The sequence below is a fragment of the Hemitrygon akajei genome, chromosome 18, assembly GCF_048418815.1.
Source record: "Hemitrygon akajei chromosome 18, sHemAka1.3, whole genome shotgun sequence".
NCBI lineage: Eukaryota > Metazoa > Chordata > Chondrichthyes > Myliobatiformes > Dasyatidae > Hemitrygon > Hemitrygon akajei.
In genome coordinates this window covers 44,926,637-44,951,584 of record NC_133141.1, presented here as the reverse complement: position 1 = coordinate 44,951,584, position 24,948 = coordinate 44,926,637, and the positions used below count along the sequence as shown (strand labels likewise).

The 24,948-nt window shown below is 41.7% G+C and overlaps 1 protein-coding gene across 1 annotated transcript in view; it reads left to right on the top strand.

Annotated features, from left to right (window-relative positions):
* etv4 (ETS variant transcription factor 4) overlaps positions 1-24,948 on the top strand; it is a 113,799-nt gene that overhangs the window by 75,546 nt on the left and 13,305 nt on the right. The window contains exons 10-11 of the mRNA XM_073071584.1: positions 5,907-5,975; positions 16,225-16,394. Coding sequence (XP_072927685.1) covers positions 5,907-5,975; positions 16,225-16,394 — 239 coding nt within the window. The remainder of the gene's footprint in view (positions 1-5,906; positions 5,976-16,224; positions 16,395-24,948) is intronic.

The following is a 24,948-nucleotide window of genomic DNA, read 5'->3' as shown; positions in this document are numbered from 1 at the left end:
CTCAGCTTTCTTCAGTCTCCAAAAGGATAATTCAGTGGAGCAGTCATCTGGATATTAACATAAATAACAGTGTCTTATAAAACCATATATAAACCTCTGTAGACAAATGGCATACAGATGGGTCAGAGGCACATTTTAATCTTTAATCGGTATTACACACATAAATTTCTATAAAGGTTCCACTATGTAAAGTTTCACTTGATGGGACAATGTTCTATTGTCCAACTCTCTTTAAAGAGATCAGTTTGTATTATTGAAAGGAATAGGTTGGAAATGGAGGGATATAGACCATGTGCAGGCAGGAAATGGAAGGATATAGACTATGTGGAGGCAAATGTGCAGTGTAAACAGGCATCTTGGTTGACAGTGACAGTAAGCTGAAGGGCCTGTCCCGGTACTTTGCTGTTCCATGGTCTAATATTGGTTAGGCCACAAATGGATTAGTATTTACAGTTCAGGTTGCCAAACTATAAGAAGGATGTGATTATATTGGGGAGGGTGCTGAGGAGATTCACTGTGGAAGTTACCTGTAGTGGAGCATTTCTGTAATGAGGAGACACCGGATAGGCTGTGTTTGATTTCCTTGGAGAGGAGGAGACTTGACAGTGGTGTGATGGTCATGCAAAATTATGAAGGCTATAGATAGGGAAGATTGAGAAACTTCTTTGCAAGCCTGGGATACCTGAAACTAGAGGACAGTGGTTTAGGGGAAAGAGAAAGAGATTTAGAAGAGATCTGAGGAGAACCATTTCACCCAGAAGGTGCTTGGAATCTGGAATGTACTGGATTCGGTGGTGATGGAGGCAACTATTTTCACAACATTCAATAAATATCCTAGAGAAGAATTTAAGTCACTCAGGCATGGAAAGGTACAGAGCAAATGCTGGTAAGTAGGATTCATATAGATAGGTACTTGATGGTTGGCATTGACATCATGGGTCAAAGGGTCTGTTCTGTGTCATATACTTCTAAAAATCTCCTTCCTGTCTGGATTCCAAGCCTGAGCCAGAATAGAATTCACACTGGTTCCATACTGATGTTGGCAAGAGTTTTAAGATTCAAGATTTTAAGATTCAGTTTTAAGATTGAAGATTGTTTATTGCCATTCTTCAGTACGTGAGTGTAAAGGAGAAGAAAATGATCGTAACTCTGTATTCAATGCAGCATGAGAAACACAATAAGCATAAAGAACACAATAAAACAAAAAAACCACCCACACACACAATAAATAATAGAAGCAGTCCTGTAAAACACAATGTACAAGTAACTGTTAAATACATGGAGTGATTGTATGTACGTAAAGTGACGCTAGATGATATGTATGTAGTGGTGGATGGATTAATGGGTGGAGGTGTTTGGCAGCCTGATGGCTTTGGGAAGTCACTGTTTTTGAGACTAGTGGTTCTGGCGTGGATGCTGCATTAGTACTAAGATGGATGAAAAGCTATAAGAGGTTCTCCACTGCTTGGCATCCTACAGCTGATGTCTAAACAGTGTGCACTTTTGTTATGATCATTCTGAAGAGTAACTGCCCACGAAGAGCAATGCTAAATGCACCTTAATCCTAATGAGACAGTCTGTCATCAACTATGACTTTAGACACCCTGCTGGTTATCTGTTTTAAATTGCTATAGCAGAACCTCTTGTTATACACTCCAAATGGACTGGGTCCCCAGCGTATAATATAAATTGATAAATGGTCAGAAAACAAAACACATTTTGGACTTCTATGAATGGAATGTTGTTAATCTAGACATAGAAATAAATAGCCAGATTTAGTTGGATCTAAATTGAGTTCTGGGGTTCATTTGTGTCAGCATACAACGTTCTGCAGATAGCTTAGTCTGCAAAACTCCTGATGGGCAAGGTAAACTTAATGGATAAGCAAGCCTCCACTGTACATAGATCTTTTTTAACCTTTACTGCTGACAAAAAAATCCTTTGCTTTACTCAAGGGTATTTGCTTACAGAAAAAAAAAATCAACAATAATCTATACATCAGTTAATATTTCTTAATGGCTTAGTTCAGTGGCTACAAAGGTTTTGGTTAATATCTTAAAAAAACTGTAAGGAAGCAGTAACATTTAATAGGGAATTGAAAGGCAAGAGTTTTTTTTAAAAAGTCCTATATTAAATGTCAACAAACTGGGTAGCCAAAATTTACATGTGACTTTAAAGGAGGAGTATAAAGGATAAGTTTCTCACACCTCTTGAAGATTGTTTTCATCTAATTGCAATTTTGTCCACTACAGTATTTGGAAATGATTAATTTCATAAGAAACAAAAATTATACTGTGGTTGTAACCCCAAAGAGGAAGGACAGGAAAGTTCTGTATCATATTGAATAACCCCTTTTAGATTTTATTATATTTCTGTTAATGGCCACACTGGGACAGATTACTACAGTGGAATTGCTGAGTCTGACTGCATGAAAGATAGTGATAAAAATGACTGTCATAACTTCAGTCATCAAGTCATTGAGTTAATTGACAAATGTGTGCCAACATCAGATACAAGATAAAACCTGTAAAGAAATAAATTTGAAAATACAGTTGCTTTCAGATGAAGGTGCTTCTTCATTTTAAGGACATGGAAGAAATAGCTGACAGTACTAGTAAAACTGAGGCATTTTACACTTCCCTGAGTCTTGTACCTATGACCCAGAATGACTTCTCAGAGGCTCTGCTAATATGCCAAGGGAGTAGCTAATTTCCTGCCTTAAGCCTTGACTACCTATTCCACATATTGTAGTTGCAAGGCTCATTGAAGTTACTTCACCAAAGCTGTTTCCCTTTCACCCATGAAATTAACCTTCCTGAAGCCACACTGACTTGTTTCTCTTGCACCAAGGCACCTGGCCTGTGGCTCTGGGCTTCCTGTCAATTAATCAGGATCCTTCAGTGGTCTAAACAGATCTTTCACAAATGCACAGGCATCAGATAGAGATTTGTTATTCATTGACAGTCAAAGAGATGGAAAGTAACATGATAGTGACAACTGAAGATTCAAGTTGATTTGGTGTTTTAATAAGGGTGGGAATAGGCTTTCTTTTAGCTCAGTTCCACTTTCTTTTATCCTTTGACTCCCTTAGATCCTTAATCTATTCATGTATGAATCATTATTCATTAATTGCCTGGGTGGGACACACTCAACTTACTGAATTTAAATCAGTAATTCTTGTCTTTAGAGTACATTCCCATCATTTTAATCACATTTAGAATTTTTTGTTGGTTGGCCATGTACAATAGGATGCAGTTCAGCTATTGACTTATAGAACTGTAAAGTTTATGGGAAATACCATCAGCAGCTTCATCCGTCTTACTTTGAGTGATATTTGACTCCAATCACTGGTGTGCTTTCCCTTTGATTCCCATTGACTTCGGTTCTTCCTGAGTGCCTTGAAGCCACATTCGTTCAAATGCTTCCTTTTCGTCCAGGGCAGTCTCTCTTCTCGCGTGCAAAATTCACCTCGCTGTGGCCCATGTTTGAACAAAGGCTGCAGATAGGCTGGAGCTGTGAGGTCTAGGCATCAGTGAATAGGTAATTGGTAAGTGCAGCTAAGAGACACTGTCATTGATGGCCTCCGTAACTTTGCTGATGTTTGAGAGTAGGTTGGATTAATTGGGTTGGATTTGTCTTGCTTGTGAGCAATTTTCCACATTTCTGGATAGATGCCAATACAGTGAAACAACTTGAATAGAGTCATAGAATCATATGATATGGATTCAGGCCGTTCAATCCATGCCCACCAGTGGAACATCCATTCGTATTAATCCCATCCTCAGGCTTTTGGCTTGTAACCTTTTACACCCAGATGATTCAAGTGCTTGTCAAAGCAATTCTTCAATTTTGTCAAGTACTCTGCTTCCACCACTCTCTCTCAGGCAGTGTTTTCCAGGTATTCATCACTCTCTGGGTGAATAAAATCTCAACCGGATATGCTAGAGATGCACACTGGTTTTCACGTGTAGGTTTTCTGTTCCATAGACTCTGCTCTCAGCTGTTTAATGATACTATATTGAATGAAATTATTTGGCTGGGGACTGGCTTCTGTGACGGTGAGGATATCCAGAGGAGGCTGAGGTGAATCATCTCTGTTGGCTGTGAATACGTGAGCTGCCTTGCATTCATATGCTGGGTCTCAGCATCATTGAGGATGAATTTGTTCTTGGAATCTCCTCCTCCCAGTAGTTCTTTAATTGACCACCACCATACTAGATGTAATCCATTTGATTCTTTGCTTCTGAGAATGCTTGGTGCTAGCGAGCATGCAGATAGTCCTATGTTGCAGCTTCTCTAGGTTGGGACCTCAGTGTAATGAAGGTAAACGCCGATAATCCTCATTAGTTCAAACATTTGAATATTGAAAATACTATAATCTAGAAAATGGTAGAGCATATTCAGAAAGAGCATATCCTCCAAAGAATTCAGAATGAAGCAGCATAATCTTAAAATCAGGGTTAAGCATTTTAGAAATTGGAAACTGTTTTTGCATGAATAAGTAGTGGAAACTTGGAACTCTCCCCAGAGCCAATGGATGTTGGTTCTATTGAACTTTTAAGAATGAGATCAATAGAATTTTATTGGGTAGGACCATCAAGGGACTTGGAAGAAAAGCAGGTAAATGGATTTGAGGTACAGTTCAGCCCTGATCTAATTGAATAGAAGGATGGGCTTGAAATGCAGAATGACCTGCTGCTGTCCCTAAAGAAAATGTGCTTGATTTATCTATTAGCACAGATACCTGACAAAGCACTGTAAGCAGAATTAGGTCTTCGATGATCAACTGGTAATTTCATATTTATGAGACTGGAGATCCTTGTACAGCAAGGAAGGGAAATTTGTCCTTGGTTGTATATGCAAGCATGAGAAAGCTTATTATATACATTTGAGGTCAATAGAACTAACTTTAGGAATTAAAATATATTATTTAATTGGTTTTATATCTGGAATTGAGGAGGAATTTAAAATAGGAAGTTTCATTTTAAAATAGTTAAATTTTATAGCATATGCTGTCTCTATTTGTTCAGGCTGGCCTGCTCCCAAGAACCATTTTGTCTCATTTTGTCCTTTTGCCTTAACCCTTTGCAAAATGTAAAGTTTGTATTAAAATAGAACAAAATTCGTGGATATCACCGACTATTGCAACTGTAAATCAAATACAAAAGGGTGCAGTTAGCAAAATCTGGTATGCAGAAACCTGAAGTTAAGCCAATATGGATGGATGTAATGAACAAGCAAGCCTCAATAGATGTCTGTTTTGAAGTGTTAATTACACAATTAAAACACTACATATTCAAATTCATTATTAGACTACAGATTTACAACAGGAGCAGAGGCAACATATATCCTCCCATGTTCAGTATTTCAGATTTTCACATTCAAAAATGTAAGCGAGATTGTTCAGTTGTTGGTACTGATAAAGTGCGGTTGTATCAGCCAGCAGTTATGCTAACCTTTTAATCTTCCTTTTCACTTGTTTCATCTTCACAATCAAGTAAAACTTTATCTCATTAATATCCAATGAGGATCTTTGTTAACAATCTCAAAGAATATCTTTTTAATTCCATCTATCCTGGATACAGTATGTTCTTGTCACTGACTTCTAAACAGGTTAAGTGGTTGTACAAACTGCCAGCATTCAACTTTTCGAAGTTGAACAATCGATCTGCTTGAACACTACAAATAGTAAGATAGTACATTATAGGATAAATTACTGACCCAAAAATCAATACAACATCACTGTACCATTGTGCTGCCATGAATCAGTTCTCAGTACATACCTTAGCTAATATAGATTTCTTTATTAACCATAGTTATCACTGTTCAAATGAGGTGCACAAGACAAGTGATTGGATTGAGGCATGCAATAATAACGTTACTAAATGTTCTTTCTTATATTCCAGGTTTCTCCTATGAGAAACAGCTGAGATCCTACAGTGACGATGCATCAGTAGTTCCTGACAAACTTGAAGGTTAGGACTTTTCATTGCATAACAGTGGACGAATAGTGCACAAATGGTTTAAAATAACTGACAACCAAAAGCTGAGGTTTATGACGGGCAATGTTTAAATTTTACAATAAATTCATTAAACATTTCTATGGTCCATGGCCATTAGGACTAATTGTATGCATGAATATCACTCAGAAATTGTGCTCTCCTTCACACCTGGGCAGCAGTCGGAGGTCAATAGTGCAGCTATACTGCACATGGCATGAAGATATCTAGTCCCAGAAACCAGAGGCAACTTTAAACATGAAATTCTTCATTCCCAAATCCATGGAAATGGAAAAGCTTCTCCCAGTTGCTCAATTTCTAAAGAGGTTCTGTTGTTACATGGACTTGGACTGAGGTCCCCATTTCATAGCGTGAGGTTAACATTCATTCAAGTCCTCTATGATTATTGACTATTGGTTTTAATCTTGAAATGTAGATACCATGGTATCTGCTTGTACAGTAGATCCATTTTTATTGCCTCACCAGTGGCTCATTTGCTTTTACCTGCCCCAGCAATGGATTCTGGAATTCCACCTGAAATCATTCTCCTCCCCACCTCTCTCTCCTCTTATAAGATATTCCATAGAAACCTGCTCCTTTTATATCTATACCTTTAGACTCTGCTCCTAATACTGCCTAATGTGGCTTATGGAGTACATTGGAAACTTTTGCTGCATTTAGGACACTATGTTGATGCAAGTTACTTTTAATGAATGATATTACCTTAACTTTCACTCCCCATTCACACTACTCAAGAGAGAGCAACCAAAGTTTCAATATGTGTACAGAGCTCCACTTGCTGGTCTCAAATGGCCATGAAAAGTTCAATTTTTAAAGATGACCTGGAGGACCACCTGGATTCTGTTTAACTTTATATCAGAGTTGAATTTGTGTAAAAACAGAGTCATAATGCAAATCTGAAGTTGCGATAAACTACAAGGTGGTTTTTCACCTGATGTTGATTAATACCATTGATTTTGGAAAAAATGCACCGCAGTTCTTCTGACATTGGAAAGATAAAGCAAGAATATACAGTGAAACCACAATATAAACAGAGCCAACTTTCCATACTCATTAATGAGGAATTTGAGATTCCTGTTCAATAACTTTTGCTGAAAATGCTAACTCAATGTACTAACAATATAAATATAAAATTTGAATTGTATTTTTCTGCACCAGTCTTGGGATTTAGACCCAACTGTCATTGCAGGAGAAAAATGAATATTATATAATTGAAAAGAAAGACCCTTCAGTTACCAAAAAATTCCTGGCAGTTCAATTTGAATATCTCAATGCAACCGTGCCTTGATTTAATTAACAAGAGGCAGTAGACTGTGTTTCCTCAATTTTATAAGAAAGTACCTTCAACTGATGCCTGATTAGTGTTTGAGCATGATTTGAGCATTCAAATGTGCTTTGCAGAATGTTTTCATTCCAATTCAATTCAAACAATCCATCCTATTTTTAAAATACATGTACAGGTTTCCCCCGCTATTCGAAGGTAGAGCGTTCCTATGAAATGGTTCGTAAGCCGGAATGTCGTAAAGTGAAGAAGCAATTACCATTCATTTATATGGGAAAAATTTGTGAGCGTTCGCAGACCCAAAAAGTAACCTCCTAAATCATGCCAAATAACACAAAACCTAAAATAACAGTAACATAAAGTAAAAGCAGGAATGATCTGATAAATACACAGCCTATATAATGCAGGAATACTTTTCTGCAGTTACTGCAGCACTGCCCACCACAGCAAAAATCTCACGCAAGAACTCTCGGCAGAAACACGGCACAAGAACTCTCGGCAGAAACACGGCACAAGAACTCTCGGCAGAAACACACAGTGCAAGCGCTCTTGGCAGCACTCACGGCAAAAACGCACAGCGCAAGCGCTCTCGGCAGAAACACACGGCACAAGCGCTCTTGGCAGCACTCGCGGCAAAAACGCACAGTGCAAGCGGTCTTGTCAGAAACACATGGCGCAAGCGCTCTCGGCAAAAACACACGGCGTAAGTGGTCTTGTCAGAAACACATGGCGCAAGCGCTCTTGGCAGAAACACACAGTGCAAGCGCTCTTGGCAGCACTCGCGGCAAAAACGCACAGCGCAAGCGGTCTTGGCAGAAACACATGGCGCAAGCGCTCTCGGCAAAAACACACGGCGTAAGCGCTCTTGGCAGAAACACACAGTGCAAGCGCTCTTGGCAGCACTCGCGGCAAAAACGCACAGCGCAAGCGGTCTTGGCAGAAACATGGCACAATGCTCTTGGCTGCACTCGCGGCAGAAACACACGGTGCAAGCGCTCTCGGCAGCACTCGCGGCAAAAACGCACAGCGCAAGCGGTCTTGCAGAAACACGGCGCAATGCTCTCGGCTGCACTCGCGGCAGAAACACACGGTGCAAGCGCTCTCGGCAGAAGCACTCTTTCCAGTAACCTCTAAGCTATGAAGCTGCCAAATCATACCAAATAACACATAAAAATACACAGCCTATATAAAGTAGAAATAATGTATGCCCAGTGTAGTTTCACTTACTGGAATCGGGAAGACAGTGAGCACACTGATGATGGTGTGTTAGGCTGAGTCGTCGGATGTTGGAGTGGTGGGAGGTAGAGGAGACGGGGGTGTCATCTCATCGTCGTCTGTTTCCATCAGGGCAGGCAGGTCACCTTCTTTTATGTCTGCCTGCCTGGATGTCAAAGGTCGAGGTTCATCATCTGATGTGGAAGGCTTGAAAAATGACAGTATGCTTGATTGCTTAGCCTCGTGCATTTTTCTATCATACAGTTCTTTGTAAGCGCTCAAACTATCCTGCAAATATGCCCTAAACCTACGTAACCTTACAAAATTAAAGTCATACTTTTCTGCAAATATTGCAGTGTTGTCAATCACAGCGAATATCTCATGCAATGGCTTCACGTTCAGTTCCTGGATGACTTCACTTTCGGGCCGTTCGCTACTGCATTCGGCTTCAATTGTTATCCTTTCCTCTTCATCTCTCAGTTCTTGGTCATGGGATGCCAAAACCTCTTCAACATCATCTTCGTCAACTTCCACAAACCCTTAGCCAAACTCACTATATCCTTACTTAGTTCACCACGATCAAAACACTTTATTATGTCTAGTTTTATGCTAAGTGTAACACCCTTACTAGCTGTTTTAGGCTTTTCCGATACCTTAGAACTCACCTTGCTAATGGATGCACAAAATAAATCGACATAAAGCACAGATGCTCACAGGCACGTGTTTAAGCAATGTCGGCTAGAATACAGTTCCGGGGGAGGAGCTTGGCTGCTCGGGGCACGCGCTGCCTTTTTTTTATAACAGTGGAAACACCTTCTGTTAGCAAAAACAGGTAACTAATGTAGGTCTTTCGTAACAACAAGGTGTCGTAAAGCAAACGTTCGAAAAACGGGGGACACCTGTATAAAGTCCTGTGCTTATCATAAATCCATTGCATTTAATAATAAACATTTAAATGAAGGCCACTTTTCAATTGATAAGATGTGGTATAACAATTATAAAAATGCGACTGAATTTTTAATTAAAATATTTTAAAATAAGAATAATAGTTATTCTTTCTATAGTGTGCTCTAAACTTGATAGCACAGTATAGGCAGCCCTCACCTTCTGGAGGGGTTTGTATGATGACCTTCCGTAATGTGACGCCACGTCATCTGCACATGCATCAAAAGATTTGAGTTGAAAAAAGTGAATTTTGTGACTATTTATTTACTTTTCTTCATATAAGTTTTATGAAAGCATATTTGTTATTCTGTATCAGAGTCTTGGGTAGTGATTTGTGAGTTCCCTAAGGGTGAATTTCCATTACCCAAACTGTTGTAACACAGGGGTCGCCTGTATCATACAAGAAGAGCTGGTAGGAATTTAGAAGCATCTGCCAACTTAGGAAACCATCCCATGCAGCTACAATAACAAAAACAACAGTTAAGCTTCAGACAACCTCAGAGTGTGCGTACTGAGAACATAACAGATCAGTCAGTCATTTTTAAGCACATTGGGACCAATTTGTTGATTTAGCCAGTTATTTTTGCCTCCCGCCTACTTAATAAGTATAGATAGATTTGCCAGCAGGGATCCTGCCAATTCATGTGGTCGTTGGGTAGCGCACAGAGCGGTGGCAGCCTGGTCAGGCTGTCTGAGAGTTGTGGCTTGCAAGCACTCGCATTCTCTCTTGAGCAGAGACTCAGCCGATAATGCCTCTTCTTCCTGAAGGAAGCTTCACTTCTACATCTCTGTGACATCACCCAAGGGACAGAAAGGCTTTCTCAGCTGATTCCCAATTACACTATGTAGTACTCTACAGGTACTGAGAGTAGACAACCTAGAGTGGTCTAATCCCAGTTTTTCCATTGTTGTAACATCATGGTACATATGCCTGAGGGATTTTTTTTCTTGGAATCAGGATTAGTGGAGTGTCTTAATCTCCAAATGTACTGCGAGCACCTCCAAGGGCCTTGGTGCACTAAGTTGGAACCTGTAGGAAGAATAACAATTTAACTCTGCTGTAATTCATAGCTCCAATCCCTTGCAGTAAGATTGCAGTGTGATTGCTAGGAATGACACAGAAAGGGCCTTCTAAACAACTCCATCTCAGCTTTAGCAACCGGTGACCAAGGATTCAGGCATCAACATGTTCCATGACTTGTCTGTCTATGGAATGCTGTCTGTGCTTCAAATTCCCTTTTCCTTCCTTCAGTCAGTACTTTCTTCTACAGTATGTTTAGAGGTGGCCTGAGATGCAGTTTGAGTTTAGAATCATATCAAAGTGAACACAGATGTCTACAAGGTGATCTAAATTCATTACAAATAGAAATCACAAAATAATTGATTGCATAAGTATTCACCCCCTTCAAGTTAGTACTTGGTAGATGCATTTTTGCAGTAATTACAGCCTTGAGTCTGTGTGGATAGGTCTCTATCAGCTTTGCACATCTGGACACTGCAATTTTCCCCCATTCTTCTTTACAAAACTGCTCAAGCTCTCTCAGATTGCATGGGGATCGTGAGTGAACAGACCTTTTCAAGTCCAGCTACAAGTTCTCAATTGGATTGAGGTCTCAACTCTGATTTGGCCACTCCAGGACATTAACTTAGTTGTTTTTAAACTATTCCTGTGTAGCTTTGGCTTTATGTTTGGGGTCATTGTCTTGCCAGAAAACAAATCTCCCAAATTGCAGTTCCCTTGCAGACTACGTCAGCTTTTCCTCCAGGATTTTCCCGTATTTTGCTGCATTCATTTTAAGCCCCTACCTTCACAAGCCTTCCAGGGCCTGCTGCACTTAACAATGATCTTTCAAGAATCGATAGATTCTGACATTGTACCGGGTGACTGGAAAACATTACTATATATATATATATATATGTAGGCATCCGTTAGTCTCATGAGACCATGGATTTGCACCTTGGAAGGTTTCCAGGGCGCAGGGGCCTGGGCAGGGTTGTATGGGAGACTGGCAGTTGCCCAAGCTGCAAGCCTTCCCCTCTCCATGCCACTGATGTTGTCCAAGGGAAGGGCACTAGGACCCAAGCAGCTTGGCACCGGTGTCGGCGCAGAGCAATGTGTTGTTAAGTGCCTTGCTCAAGGACACAAACACGCTGCTTCAGCTGAGGCTTGAACCAGTGACCTTCAGATCATTAGACCGATGCCTTGCCCACTAGGACACGCGCCAACCCAAATGTTACTCTGCTATTTAAGAAGGGTGGGAGGCAGCAGAAAGGAAACTATAGACCTGTTAGCCTGACATCAGTGGTTGGGAAGTTGTTGGAATCGATTGTTAGGGATGAGATTACGGAATACCTGGAGGCACATGACAAGATAGGCCAAAGCCAGCACAGTTTCCTGAAAGGAAAATCCTGCCTGACAAACCTACTGTGCTGGTCAACAGAAAACAGAGAGTGGGAATAAAGGGATCATACTCTGGCTGGCTGCTGGTTATCAGTGGAGTTCAACGGGGGTCAGTGTTGGGACCGCTGCTTTTTACAAAGTATATCAATGATTCGGACTATAGGATTAATGGATTTGTGGATAAATTTGCCGATGATACCAAGATAGGTGGAGGAGCGGGTAGTGTTCAGGAAACAGAGCCTGCGGAGAGTTTAGGGGAATGGGCAAAGAAGTGGCAAATGAAATACAATTTTGGAAAGTGTATGGTCATGCACTTTGGTGGAAGAAATAAACGGGCAGACTATTATTTAGATGGGGAGAGAATTCAAAATGCAAAGATGCAAAGGGACTTGGGAGTCCTTGTGCAGGATACCCTGAAGGTTAACCTCCAGGTTGAGTCGGTGGTGAAGAAGGCGAATGCAATGTTGGCATTCATCTCTAGAGATATAGAATATAAGAGCAGGGATGTGATGTTGAGGCTCTATAGTGCACTCGTGAGACCACACTTGGAGTATTGTGTGCAGTTTTGGGCTCCTTATTTTAGAAAGAATATACTGACATTGGAGAGAGTTCAGAGAAGATTTACAAGAATGATGCCAGGAATCAGCGGGTTACCGTATGAAGAACGTCTGGCAGCTCTTGGGCTGTATTCCCTAGTGTTCAGGAGAATGAGGGGGAATCTCATAGAAACATTCCAAATGTTAAAAGGCCTGAACAGATTAGATATGGCAAAGTTATTTTCCATGGTAGGGTATTCTAGAACAAGAGGGCATGAATTCAGGATTGAAGGATGGCCTTTTAGAACTGAGATGCAGAGAAATTACTTTAGTAAATCTATCGAATTTGTTGCCACGAGCGGCTGTAGAGGCCAAGTCATTGGGTGCATTTAAGGCGGAGATAGATAGGTTCTTGATTAGCCAGGGTATCAAAGGGTATGGGGAGAAGGCAGGGGAGTGGGGATGACTGGAAGAATTGGATCAGCACATGATTGAATGGCGGAGCAGACTCGATGGGTGGAATGCCTACTTCTGCTCCTATATCTTATGTTTCTTATCACCATCATGCTTCCTGGTAAGAAAGGTGTGTTTTTGATGATGTGCAGTGTCCAGCTTATGCCAAACATAGAGCTTTTTTTTCAACAGTGGCTTTCTCTTTGCCACTCTCCCATGAAGCTGCAACTGGTGAAGCACCCGGGCAACAGTTGTTTTATGTGCAGTCTCTCCCATCTCAGCCTCTGAAGCTTGTAACTCCTCCAGAATTGGCATAGGTCACTTGGTGCCCCCACTCAGTAGTCCCCATCTTGCATAGTCACTCAGTTTTTGAGGATAGCCTGCTCTAGGCAGATTTACAGCTGCACCATATTCTTTCCATTTCTTGATGATTGATTTAACTTGAATAATCCGAGGGATATTCGGTGACTTGGAAATTTTCTTGTACCATCTCCTGACTTGCGCTTTTCAATAATCTTTGGAGAGTTGCTTGGAGTGTTCTTTTGTCTTCATGGTGTAGTTTTTGCCAGGATAAAGACTCAACAGCAGTTGGGTCTTCCAGATACAGATGTATTTTTACTACAATCATTTGAAACACTTTGACTGCACGCAGGTCTCCAAAAACAGATCTCCATTTAATTAATTGTGTGACTTCTAAAACCAATTGGCTGCACCAGCAATGATTTGGTGTGTTGTATTAAAGAGGTAAATAATGCAGTCAATTATTTTATGTTTTATATTTTTAATTAAGTTAGGCCACTTTATGGGGATCTGTTTTCATTTTGACACGAGTCTTTTCTGTTGATCAGTGTCAACAAAGCCAAATTAAATCCACTGCGATTCAATGTTGTAAAACAATAAAACATGAAAAATTCCAAGAGGGTGAATACTTTTTATAGGCACTGTATAACACATGCTTTGAAACATGAAATATAATTTGTGGGAATGAGTGAATCAATGGTTCCGACTGTTAACTCCATCCATGTTCAAACAATACTGAGTAAACCAATACAATCCTTCCCGTACATAGCTCAGGTTAATAATTGTCTTGCCCAGCCTAAACTTCATATTAAGTTGTTGAAGTAATTTCATTCATGTCCTTGTGGAAGTTGAGGAAAGGCAAATGCAATGACACAGATAATAATTTAGTTTAACTTAGTCCATTTGCACCACATGATCAATCTTGATGAGGGGGTGCTAATGAAGGCTACGGAATACGATTTTTACTTTGGAAATCTTAATTCTAAAACTTGTGAATAATCCAAGTAAAAGCTGTTAATACAGCTCTTTCACAGACCAAGCTGTTCCTGGCTGGGCACATTTCCTCTCGAGGACCCTAGTGAATTTTCCATTGGAAACAGTGGCTCAGCCTGACTCCAGTGGGAATGGAGTTTATTACCATTTGCTGAACACCATCCAGCACAGGAGCCTCACAATGAAGTGTGAACATAGCTATTGTGTTGCGTAATAGTCAGCTTTTTCCCTCAGGTCTCTGTTTTGTATAAACTATGAGGGAAATGTTTGTTTCAGACTTTCTCCTAGTCAGACTGGACCATCATTTGATGGTCTGTTTTGCTTTTGTGTGTGTGTTTCTTTACTCCTGAGATATTAATATTAAAAGAAGTGCTTAAACACAAATAATTTCCTAATCCAATGTCCATCATTTGAAAGCAGCAGACTTCATGATGAAACGATGTTACATTCTTCCTAACTTCTTTCACACATACTCTTTCCTGTACTTTCAAGGTACAATAGACAAGACTCATCTCTTATTCTTTATTAGCCACCTAGTTTATGAAACCATTATGTGCTTTCGTGTTGGTGTCCTGACACTAACAAAGATTAAAGTCAAAGACTAAAATAAACATGCTTGACTGCACCTATGCAGAACATTAATCAAATCATTTACTCTATATTTTTCTTGAAAAGTGTTTTTGTTGTTCATGACCGTTCACATCATTCCTATTGTCCTCGGTAGTGCTGTTTTTTCCCCCAAATTGTTCACTCTGCCTTCCCCCTCCATTGCCTCTCTTATTGCCCAGCTTAATAGGACTGGCCTTGCTTTTCCCCATTGCACATCCAGTGAAGGTTTCTCTCTCTACAGCTCCCATCACTTCCAGAAGACAGTTTTCATTCCTACATTAATGCCATTCTAGTACCAGCCCTCAAGACTAATGGCAGTGTCTGTCTTGGGATGGTGGCAATTTCCTTCACTGAACACTGGGGATAAAACAAGCCCTGAGCTCGTTGCTCTGGTGGTTTGTTCTGCCCTGAACTGATCTTCATGGTCCAACTGCTTTCTGTCACCAAGACACTTGGACCCCCAGAGCTGTCCTAATTCTTGGGTTAGAAAGCTGTAGAAACCCTAGAGTCTTTATCACATCCAGACCTCTCAGCCTCAGTGAACACCAATCTGACACTTAGCAGGAGCTCCGTTATGTCCGTACTGTTTACCCTCATCCTTGCTGGCCAGCACCCCATAGATGACTTAAGTTCCTAAGGGGGAGAAGTTCAACTTCTCTCAGTAGCATTGTATGTGTTCAAGGACAATCAGCGTCACCAACTGAAAAAATATCAAACATGCAAGAGATGAGCCAAGCTAGCAATAGAGTACAGATCTGTTCAGTGTTGGCAGCCAAAGGCAAATTTCACCATCACCACTGTGCCCCAACCCGACTATTTGTTTGCCTTGAAACCCCTCACAGCATCTGAAACCCTTCAGACATACATCCACTTCTTCACATTCTGTTCCCTTCTTCCCTTCATGCACCGTATTATTACTTAACCTTTTAATTACCATGGCATCATTAAATGGGCCTCCCTCTTTAAATTACTATCTTTTAATTCTAGACCTTCCCAGAGCTCAAGTGTTTCGACTTAGTTTTCAAGTCACTCCTCAGCTATACTTCAGCATCATTTCCTTTATTTATGTGTAAAGTGCCTAAACATTTAAAACATACAAAATCAACCTCATTGTTATGACCTCTTCGTTATTATTTGCTGGGGTATTAAAATAGTGGAACCAGTTCAATCCATCAGTGGTTCTTTGCTCCCACGTGTTAAAGAAGCACCCAAAATAAATGTTACCCATTTGCTGCCACTTAATGTATCTTTTCTTGTTACATGTGTGTGTGTTTTTTTTCAAACATAATCTATCATGCTTTATGCACCTTTGGCTTTAACCTAGGTGAAATTTGTTCCATGGTCTAGCTCTGCAAACAAAGCTAAAAAAAACAATTGGCGAGTTACTCGTGCAGGTACGTGAGAATGCTGGATATTGTTCTGTTAACTTTCCTGGCGGTTTCAATGAAAAATGTTGTATTTGTTTGACAGGTGACATCAAACAGGAGATCAATACATATCGCGAAGGGCCTTTATATCAACGCCGGGGTTCTTTGCAGTTGTGGCAGTTTCTCGTTGCCCTCCTGGACGATCCATCCAACTCTAACTTCATTGCTTGGACTGGTCGAGGAATGGAATTCAAACTTGTTGAACCAGAGGAGGTGAGGAGATAGACTGAAAGGTGTTTTTTTTGTTGTTGTTGTGAGGTTGTTGCTACATTTTCTAAATCATTACTCAAAGGCTAAGGGATGGAAGTCTGGAAGGTATTTTGTGTGGACTGCTAAAACAGATGGAATCAAACAGCAGCTTGATCATGAGGTAGCGCAATCTACAAAGGAAGGCAGAGTGTGGAATGGCCAGCAGGGAGGAACTGAGTATGAACCTTAGCTAAAAAGGCCAACAAGGGTGGAAGATTGAGGTTGGAGATACAGAAGTGTAGATGGAAACTCAGCAGTGACCTTCAAGGTTGCCTTCAGATGAGTTAGAGCCTGTATATATTGAGTATAAAAATGGGAGGTAATCGTGCAGTTGTACAAGACATTGCATTTGGAATATTGTGCTTCAGTTTGATCACCCTGCTACAGCAAAGATGCCATTAAGCTGGAAAGATTGCAGGGGACGTTTACAAGGATGTTGCCAGGTTTCAAGGCACTCGGTTATGTAGAGGGATTGATCAGATCGGGACTTTTTTTCACTGGAACATAGAATAATGAGGGTTAATCTTACAGAAGTGTATAAATCATGAGGGGCATAGATAGAGTGAGTACACAATCTTTCTCCCAGGGTTGGAGAAATCAAGAACCAGAAGGCATAGGTTTAAGCTGAGAGGGGAGATACTTTAATAGAAAACTGAGGGGCAACTTTTCACCCAACTTGTCAGTGTATGGAATGAGCTTCCAGACAAAGTAATTGAGGTAGGTACATTAACAACATTTAAAAGATATTTGGACAGGTACATGGATAGGAAAGGTTTAGAGCAGCGGTTCCCAACCTTTTTTTATGCTATGGACCAATACTATTAAGCAAGAGGTCCATGGACCCCAGGTTGGGACCCCCTGGTTTAGAGGGATATAGGCTAAACATTGGAAAGTGGGACTGTCTTAGATGAGAATTTTGCTAAGCATGGACTAGTTGGGCCAAAGGGTTTCTGTGCTGTATGATTCTATGACTGTACATTCCTATGTAGTACTCTGAATTTAACTTTAAAAATAGAAGATTAAAATTGCAAAATATAATTAACCATGACATAGTTGTTGAAATAAAGGAGGAATATTATGAGAACTGATCACAACTTGATCACAGAGGTGAATTTTATGGAGATTCAAAGGGGGAAAGATTAGAAAGAAAGATTACGAAGATCATCTTTATTTTTCACATGTAGATTGGAATATACAGTGAATTTTGTCATTTGTGTCAAATCAGGCATGGGCAGCTCTCATGTGTTGCCATGCTTCTGGTGCCAATATATAACCCTAACTGTATGTCTTAGGAATGTGTGAGGAGACCAGAGCACCTGGAGGAAACCCATGTGGTCACAGGGTGTACATACAAAGTCCTTATTAACAACGGCAGGAATCAAATCCCATTCTTTAAGCATTGCACTACCATGGTGCGCAGCAGGGGGTGCTAGCAAGCAAGAGGGGTTTAGGAAGGGGTACCCAGAATATAGACATTAGGGAATTAAAAGCACCACCACTAATGATGTTGGTGGGATGGGGAAGGGATTGAATAAGTCAGCGATTGAAGACCAAGGACAAAAAAAGAGGAAGGGCAAAGGGTATAAAGCTGGTGCAGATTGGAAGTAGAGAGATACAATATCACAAAAGGTTAAAACACAAAGATAATTTCTTTAAGTTGAAGACAGCGTGGTAATGAGAGCTTTTGTTGGTCAGTGAGAATGAACGGAACTCAGGATGGAAGCCGATACAGTCAGCACAATTGTGGATAAGCAGGCATCTGAGGAGGTTAGGAAGCTGGCAAAGAGAATACTGAAATGGTTCAGGAGGGAAGTAACCATGAGATGGATGGACCACTCTCTGGGTGGACATAGCTGATGATGTGGTGCAGGCCTCTTTGTTAACCTGTCCATCAGAAACCTTGAATCCACTGGAGACAGCAGAAAGAGAGAAGCTGTCAACATGTGTTCAAAATTTGTTATAGGATCTAAACCAATGCCTGTACACTATTCAGCTGATGGAGGTGGAAGAGTCTAGAGAAGACTGTAAGTGTCATTGTGCTCTGATAATTAGGAGTCTAGCCATATAGCATCAATCTCATCACACCAGGCAAATAGAGGAGAAGTATTGGAGGAGGCGAATGTGGTCATTATTATTTAGAGAGACACAAGTGACTGCCGATGCTGGAATCTGGAGTGTCCAGATGAAGGGTCTCAACCTGAAACGTCACAAGCCCATTTCCCTCCACAGATGCTGCCTGACTTTCTGAATTCCTCCAGCATCTTGTGTGTTGCTTATTATCTTAGGGAGATCAGAAGAGATGTATCAGGGTTACAGTAACCAAGATTACTCTTTGTATCTTTGAATTAAGTCTTTAAAACTGTAGAAAGGTGGAATTTCGGTTGAAGAGAGATAACAGAGAATGCAAAAGGAACTGGGGCAGATTAGGGAGTTGATAATGCTTTCAGAGACTTTTGAGAAAATAAATCTGCACAGATCTAATTCCCATTAAAGAAACCTTTTTAAAAAAATCCCTTCATGGGTTATTTTGCTTCACTATTTTGAATTAATAGAAAAATATATATAAACACTGAACCAATGAAAAAGATACAACATGAACCTCCTTTGAAACCACACAAAGATCTTCAAGGTGATCTTCAGCAATAACTGGGAACACATGTTTTAAATTATGGGTAAGATGCTTGGAGCTTGAGGTTGGGGTTTGATCTTCGGAAGGAGGGAGTAGGGATTGGAAGTGATAGCCATGAAAGACTTTAAGCAGAAGAGAAGGATGTGGTAAAACTGTTGGAAATGGGTGCAGCAGCCCCCATAGAAAGTACGCACATTTGCAAAATATTTTAAAAAAAGATGGAGATTGAAAGGAAAATACACACTGGAATGGAATAATAAAGAAAAGATTAAACCCCTAGTCCAGAAGGAGCTGGCTGTCAAAGTATTAGTGTACATAGGGACTTAGAATAGCCATAACATGCCATCTATGTTGGTAACTTCACAGTGGTCAGCTAGACCATTACAAATTAAAGCATAAAAAAGGAATGCTAGACTCTCCTGTAACTTCTAATGACTTTCATTTAGTTCAGTACTTGAAACAGATTACAGGTCTCTAACTTATCTGCGATCTATTTCAAGTACTAAGCTCTAAATGAGAGACATTGTTCTATATATCACATTCTCAAAAAAAAGTTTAAATTTCAAACTGTTTCATTTTCCAAAATGATTTAAAACAAACATTGATAAAAGTTTACAATTGAGTTTTGCTCCATTATGATGTCACCCATGCAAGAGTCTAAACAGATACAAGGAGAGAGTAGCTGATTATAATGTTGGTTAAGAAAAATGCCTGAATAAGGAAAGTGTGGTCATAAGATAGATGAGAAGTCCATTTTGGTATCTCCTGATGTATACAACTACAAAGGGAATTCTTTGTTCTTTCCTGTATACACAAATGCTTCCCGTGTGTTCTTAATCTCTAACCAACCTGCAATCTGTTTCAAGTACTGGACTCCAAATCAGAGACATCTTTTTACATTTCACGCTTTTAAAAAAAGTTTGAATTTCAAACTGTTTCATTTTCCAGAATGATTTAAAACAAACATTGTTAAAAGTTTACCGTTGAGACTTGTTCCATTATGATGACACTCATGCAAGAGTCTAAACAGATACAAGGATAGAGTCTTTATAACCAACTTAGCTGATTCAACTATAACAAAGAAGCACACCAGCAGCCAAAATAACATAAAATGCCTCATATTTTTCAATAGACTGTATCTTAAATGAGAGGTAAAAGTTGGTGGACAAATTTCATCTGTTATGTATATAATTGTTGTGGGGTTTATTTCTAATGCTGATTTTGTCTTCATGACTATCATAGCACCTTACATTTGGAGGCAGTTGAAATTTGATTCCAGTGGTTTCATGTGTAATAGTTGAGAGCAAACTGCAAGATGCCATTTGCCAGGAATACATTTTGGGACTATGGCCAAGCACCCACCAGATTTTCCATCGACCATGCCTGAAATCCCAGCTAGTAGCCAAAGTTCTTCACCAGAAGAATGATCCCATTTTTCTCACTAACTCAGAGGGTGATTGCTGAATTTTAGAAGTGCACAAAACAGAGTTAGATCTTTTCTAAACTAGCAGAAATTTGGGTGAAGATGTTCCCTTCACCATCTTTCCAGTTCATGTGTGACACAGAACATTTAATTATACTTAATTGATTGTTTCTGTGACATACCCCACCTGCCTGAGTTGCAGTGAGGTTTGGATTAACTTTGCCACATGTATGTTGAAACATGCAGTGAAAATCAAAGCCAAAGTTCAATGTAATTTTATTATCAATCTATGTCACCATATACAAACTTGAGATTAATTTTCTTGTGGGTATACTCAGCAAGTCTATAGAATAATAACTATATCAGGATCGAGGAAAGATCAACCAGAGTGCAGAAGACAAACTGCAAATGCAAATATAAATAAATAGCAATAAATAACAAGAGCATGAGATAAAGAGTCCTTAAAGTGAAACAATTGGTTGTAGGAACATTTCAATAAAGAGCAAGTGAATGTAGTTACCCCTTTTATTCAAGAGCCTGATGGTTGAAGGGTAGTAACAGTTTCTGAACCTGGTGTAATGAGTCCTAAGGCTCCTGTACCTTCTTCCTGATGGCAGCAGTGAGAAGAGAGCATGACCTGGGTGGTGGGGATCTCTGATGATAGAGCTGCTTTCCAATGAGAGCTTTTCATGTAGATGTGTTCAATGATTGGGAGAGCTTTACCTGTGATGTACCAGGCTGAATCCACCACCTTTTGTAGGATTTCCCGTTCAAACGCATTGGTGTTTGAAATGCGTTGTTTGCATCAAATCAAATGAGCGAGGATGTGTTGGGCAACTTGCAAGTGTCGCCGCGCTTCTGGCACCAACATAGAGTAGCCACAACTCACTAACCCGAACCCGTATGTCTTTTGAATGTGGGGGGAAACCAGACCATCTGAAGGAATTCTACGTGGTCATGGGGTGAACATACAGACAGCGGCAGGAATTGAACCCCAATCTTACAGCTGGCACTGTAATAGTGTTACACTAACTGCTATTCTACCGTACTACCCTAAAAAAATTTGTGCCAAGGGGCTGGCTCCCAGCCTCCCTCGCTCGCCACAGGGCAACAGGTGCCTGTTCAATGTTGCCTGGAAGCTGAGACGCAAACATACAAGATTGTGGCCAAGTCATCACCTCATTTGGGGTATATTTATGAGGTCGATCAACTGATCCCTCAATTGTGGAAGGTCCATTTGACTATATAGGCAGAACCAATAGCTGGCTGTAGAGGAAGTGCAGCGTAGATTCACAAGGTTAATTCCTGGGATGTCTGGACTGTCTTATGCAGAGAGGTTAGAGAGACTGGGCTTGTACACGCTGGAATTAAGGAGATTGAGAGGGGATCTGATTGCAACATATAAGATTATTAAGGGATTGGACAAGATAGAGGCAGGAAATATGTTCCAGATGCTGGGAGAGTCCAGTACCAGAGGGCATGGTTTGAGAATAAGGGGTAGGTCATTTAGGACAGAGTTAAGGAAAAACTTCTTCTCCCAGAGAGTTGTGGGGGTCTGGAATGCACTGCCTCGGAAGGTAGTGGAGGCCAATTCTCTGGATGCTTTCAAGAAGGAGCTCGATAGGTATCTTATGGATAGGGGAATGAAGGGATATGGGGACAAGGCAGGAACCAGGTATTGATAGTAGATGATCAGTCATGATCTCAAAATGGCGGTGCAGGCTCGAAGGGCCAAATGGTCTACTTCTGCACCTATTGTCTATTGTCTAAAAGACCTAAGTGACCCATGGGCCCTGAATCAGATGGATATGAAGAGGTAGTGTATTCAGTCAAACCATAAATACCTGTGCAACTTAGCCACTTAGATAGATAGATAGATACTTTATTCATCCCCATGGGGAAATTCAACTTTTTTTCCAATGTCCCATACACTTGTCACTTGTTTACCTGCCAGATTCTATTAAGGACTGACGATCCAGCCAATTTTACCATCTAGGGATTTGTGTGCAACAGTACAATTGCATGAGTGCTATTTGATGTTTAGATGGTCTGACTCAAACAGGACAATTGAGCATTGCATTTTGGAAAATTCCATTTGAAAGGGTAGATTCCAAGACCACGACTTGTTTCTATCAGATTTATAATGCTCATTCAAATGTAATATTTCAAATAAATTCCTTCACTACAAGGGAGAGAACTGAAAATTACGTAGCAATTGTTAAGGGGGGGGGGTAAATTTGGGTTATGAAGCAGGAACTTTCAGACTAAGAAATAAAATGCACAGATTCTGACAAACCATCCAGTCAAGCAGTTTGTTAAGAAATATTTTGTTCAGATTTATATTGTCCATCAAAGCTAAGTGAATGCAGATCATTCCCTTCCCAGGTTAAAGCCAGGTCCCATTCCTGAGAAGTGTTCAGTTCTCAAGTACGAAATACAGTCATGATCTGAGTCCCCACCCAGCAGAAGAAACAAAGCAGAGATGGGTTGTTCCAAAGATATACGTAAAGTCATAGAGAGTCATAGAAACATAGAGGCCCTTCAGCCCATTTATTTTGTGATGAAATATTCTAAATCTTGTTTTGCCATTCTTAATTATGTTAATTATGACAAATTTGACCTGGGCTTAATTGATGTGCTTGTGGCGACCCACTTTCTGCGCAGGCGAACCAGCTCACAAATAGCCAGCGCGCAGGGGGAGACTTTGGTAATGCACCTCTGACGTCATTTCCGCCTGGAGAGGGATTAAATGCCAGTGCCGCGAAGTTTGAATAAACTTGTCTCGAAATGGCTTACCAACTGCGTGTCGTTATTTCAGCGCTGTGTGTAGCACATCGCTACCTTGGTGACCCCAACGGTCCAAACGGGATTTGGACCAAAGATAACCGACTCTTCATCTGTTCACGCAGTTTCGCTAAAACGGCCGACTTTCTGGACGCTGCGACCACGCGTGTGGTTTAGCCAAGCAGAAGCCCAGTTCCAGATTCGGCAGATATCCTCTGATTCCACGTGTTACTACCACGTGGTGAGCTCCCCTGACCAGGAGACGGCTGCCCAGGTTGCGGATTTCATACAGTCTCCCCCGGAAGAAGGCAAATATGAAGCATTCAAAGCGCTGCTCGTTGGGACCTTTGGCCTCTCGCGGCGTGAGCGGGGTGCCCGCCTGCTTCACCTGGACGGTTTGGGAGGCAGACTGCCGTCAGCATTGACAAACGAGATGTTTGCCCCGGCTGACGGACACAAGCCCTGCCTCATGTTCGAGCAAGCGTTCCTAGAGCAACTGCCCGAGGACGTACATCTGCTGCTGGCCGACGCAGATTTCAGTGACCCCCGGAAGGTGGCGGCCCGGGCAGACGTGCTGTGGAAAGCCAAGAGGGAGAGCGTGGTGTCCGATGGTCAGATTACCAGGCCACGTGCCCAACAGCGGACCAGACCAGGCTTGGCAGGGGGGCGCACACAACACAGAGGCAGGAGTGAGGAGGTTAATGAACAGTGGTGTTTCTACCACCAGCGGTGGGGTACAAAAGCCCGCCATTGTCGCCCGCCCTGCAAGGGCCAGGGCCAGCTGCCGCTAATGACTATGGTGGCTGGCCACCAGGACAGCCTCTTGTACGTCTGGGACAAACAGACGGGACGCCGCTTCTTGGTCGACACGGGAGCGGAAATCAGCGTCTTGCCCCCCCGACGGGGTACGACACCCGCAACAGGAAGCCAGGACCCACCCTGAGGGCCGCAAATGACAGCACGATACGGACCTACGGCACCCGCACAGTGCAGCTGCAGTTCGGCGCCAGCCGGTTCACGTGGGACTTCACACTGGCCGCCATGGCCCAACCACTCCTGGGGGCGGACTTCTTGTGAGCTCACAGCCTGCTGGTCGACTTGCAAGGGAAAAGACTGGTACATGCCGAGACTTTCCAGACGTTCTCCCTGGGTGAAGCCAAGTTGCCGGCCCCACACCTGGACTCCATCACGCTGTTGGACAACGAATTCACCAGAATCCTGGCGGACTTTCCATCGATTCTGGCACCGCAGTTCACGGCAGCCATGCCCAGACATGGGGTACAGCACCACATCCCGACCCAGGGACCACCCCTCCACGCTCGCGCACGAAGGCTCCCCCTGGAAAAGCTCCACCTGGCAAAGGAGGAGTTCAAGAGGATGGAGGAATTGGGGATCGTACGGAGGTCCGACAGCCCAAAGCAGGGTGGTAGCCTCCCCCCTGCACATGGTGCCCAAAGCAGCCGAGGGTTGGAGACCATGCGGCAACTACCACAGACTGAACGAGGCTACCACTCCAGACCGCTACCCCGTGCTGCACATACAGGACTTTGCAGCAAACCTGCACGGGGCAAGAATCTTTTCCAAAATAGACCTCATCCGGGGATACCATCAAATCCCGGTGCACCCTGAAGACATCCCCAAAACAGCACTCATCACCCCGTTCGGCCTGAAGAATGCCGCCC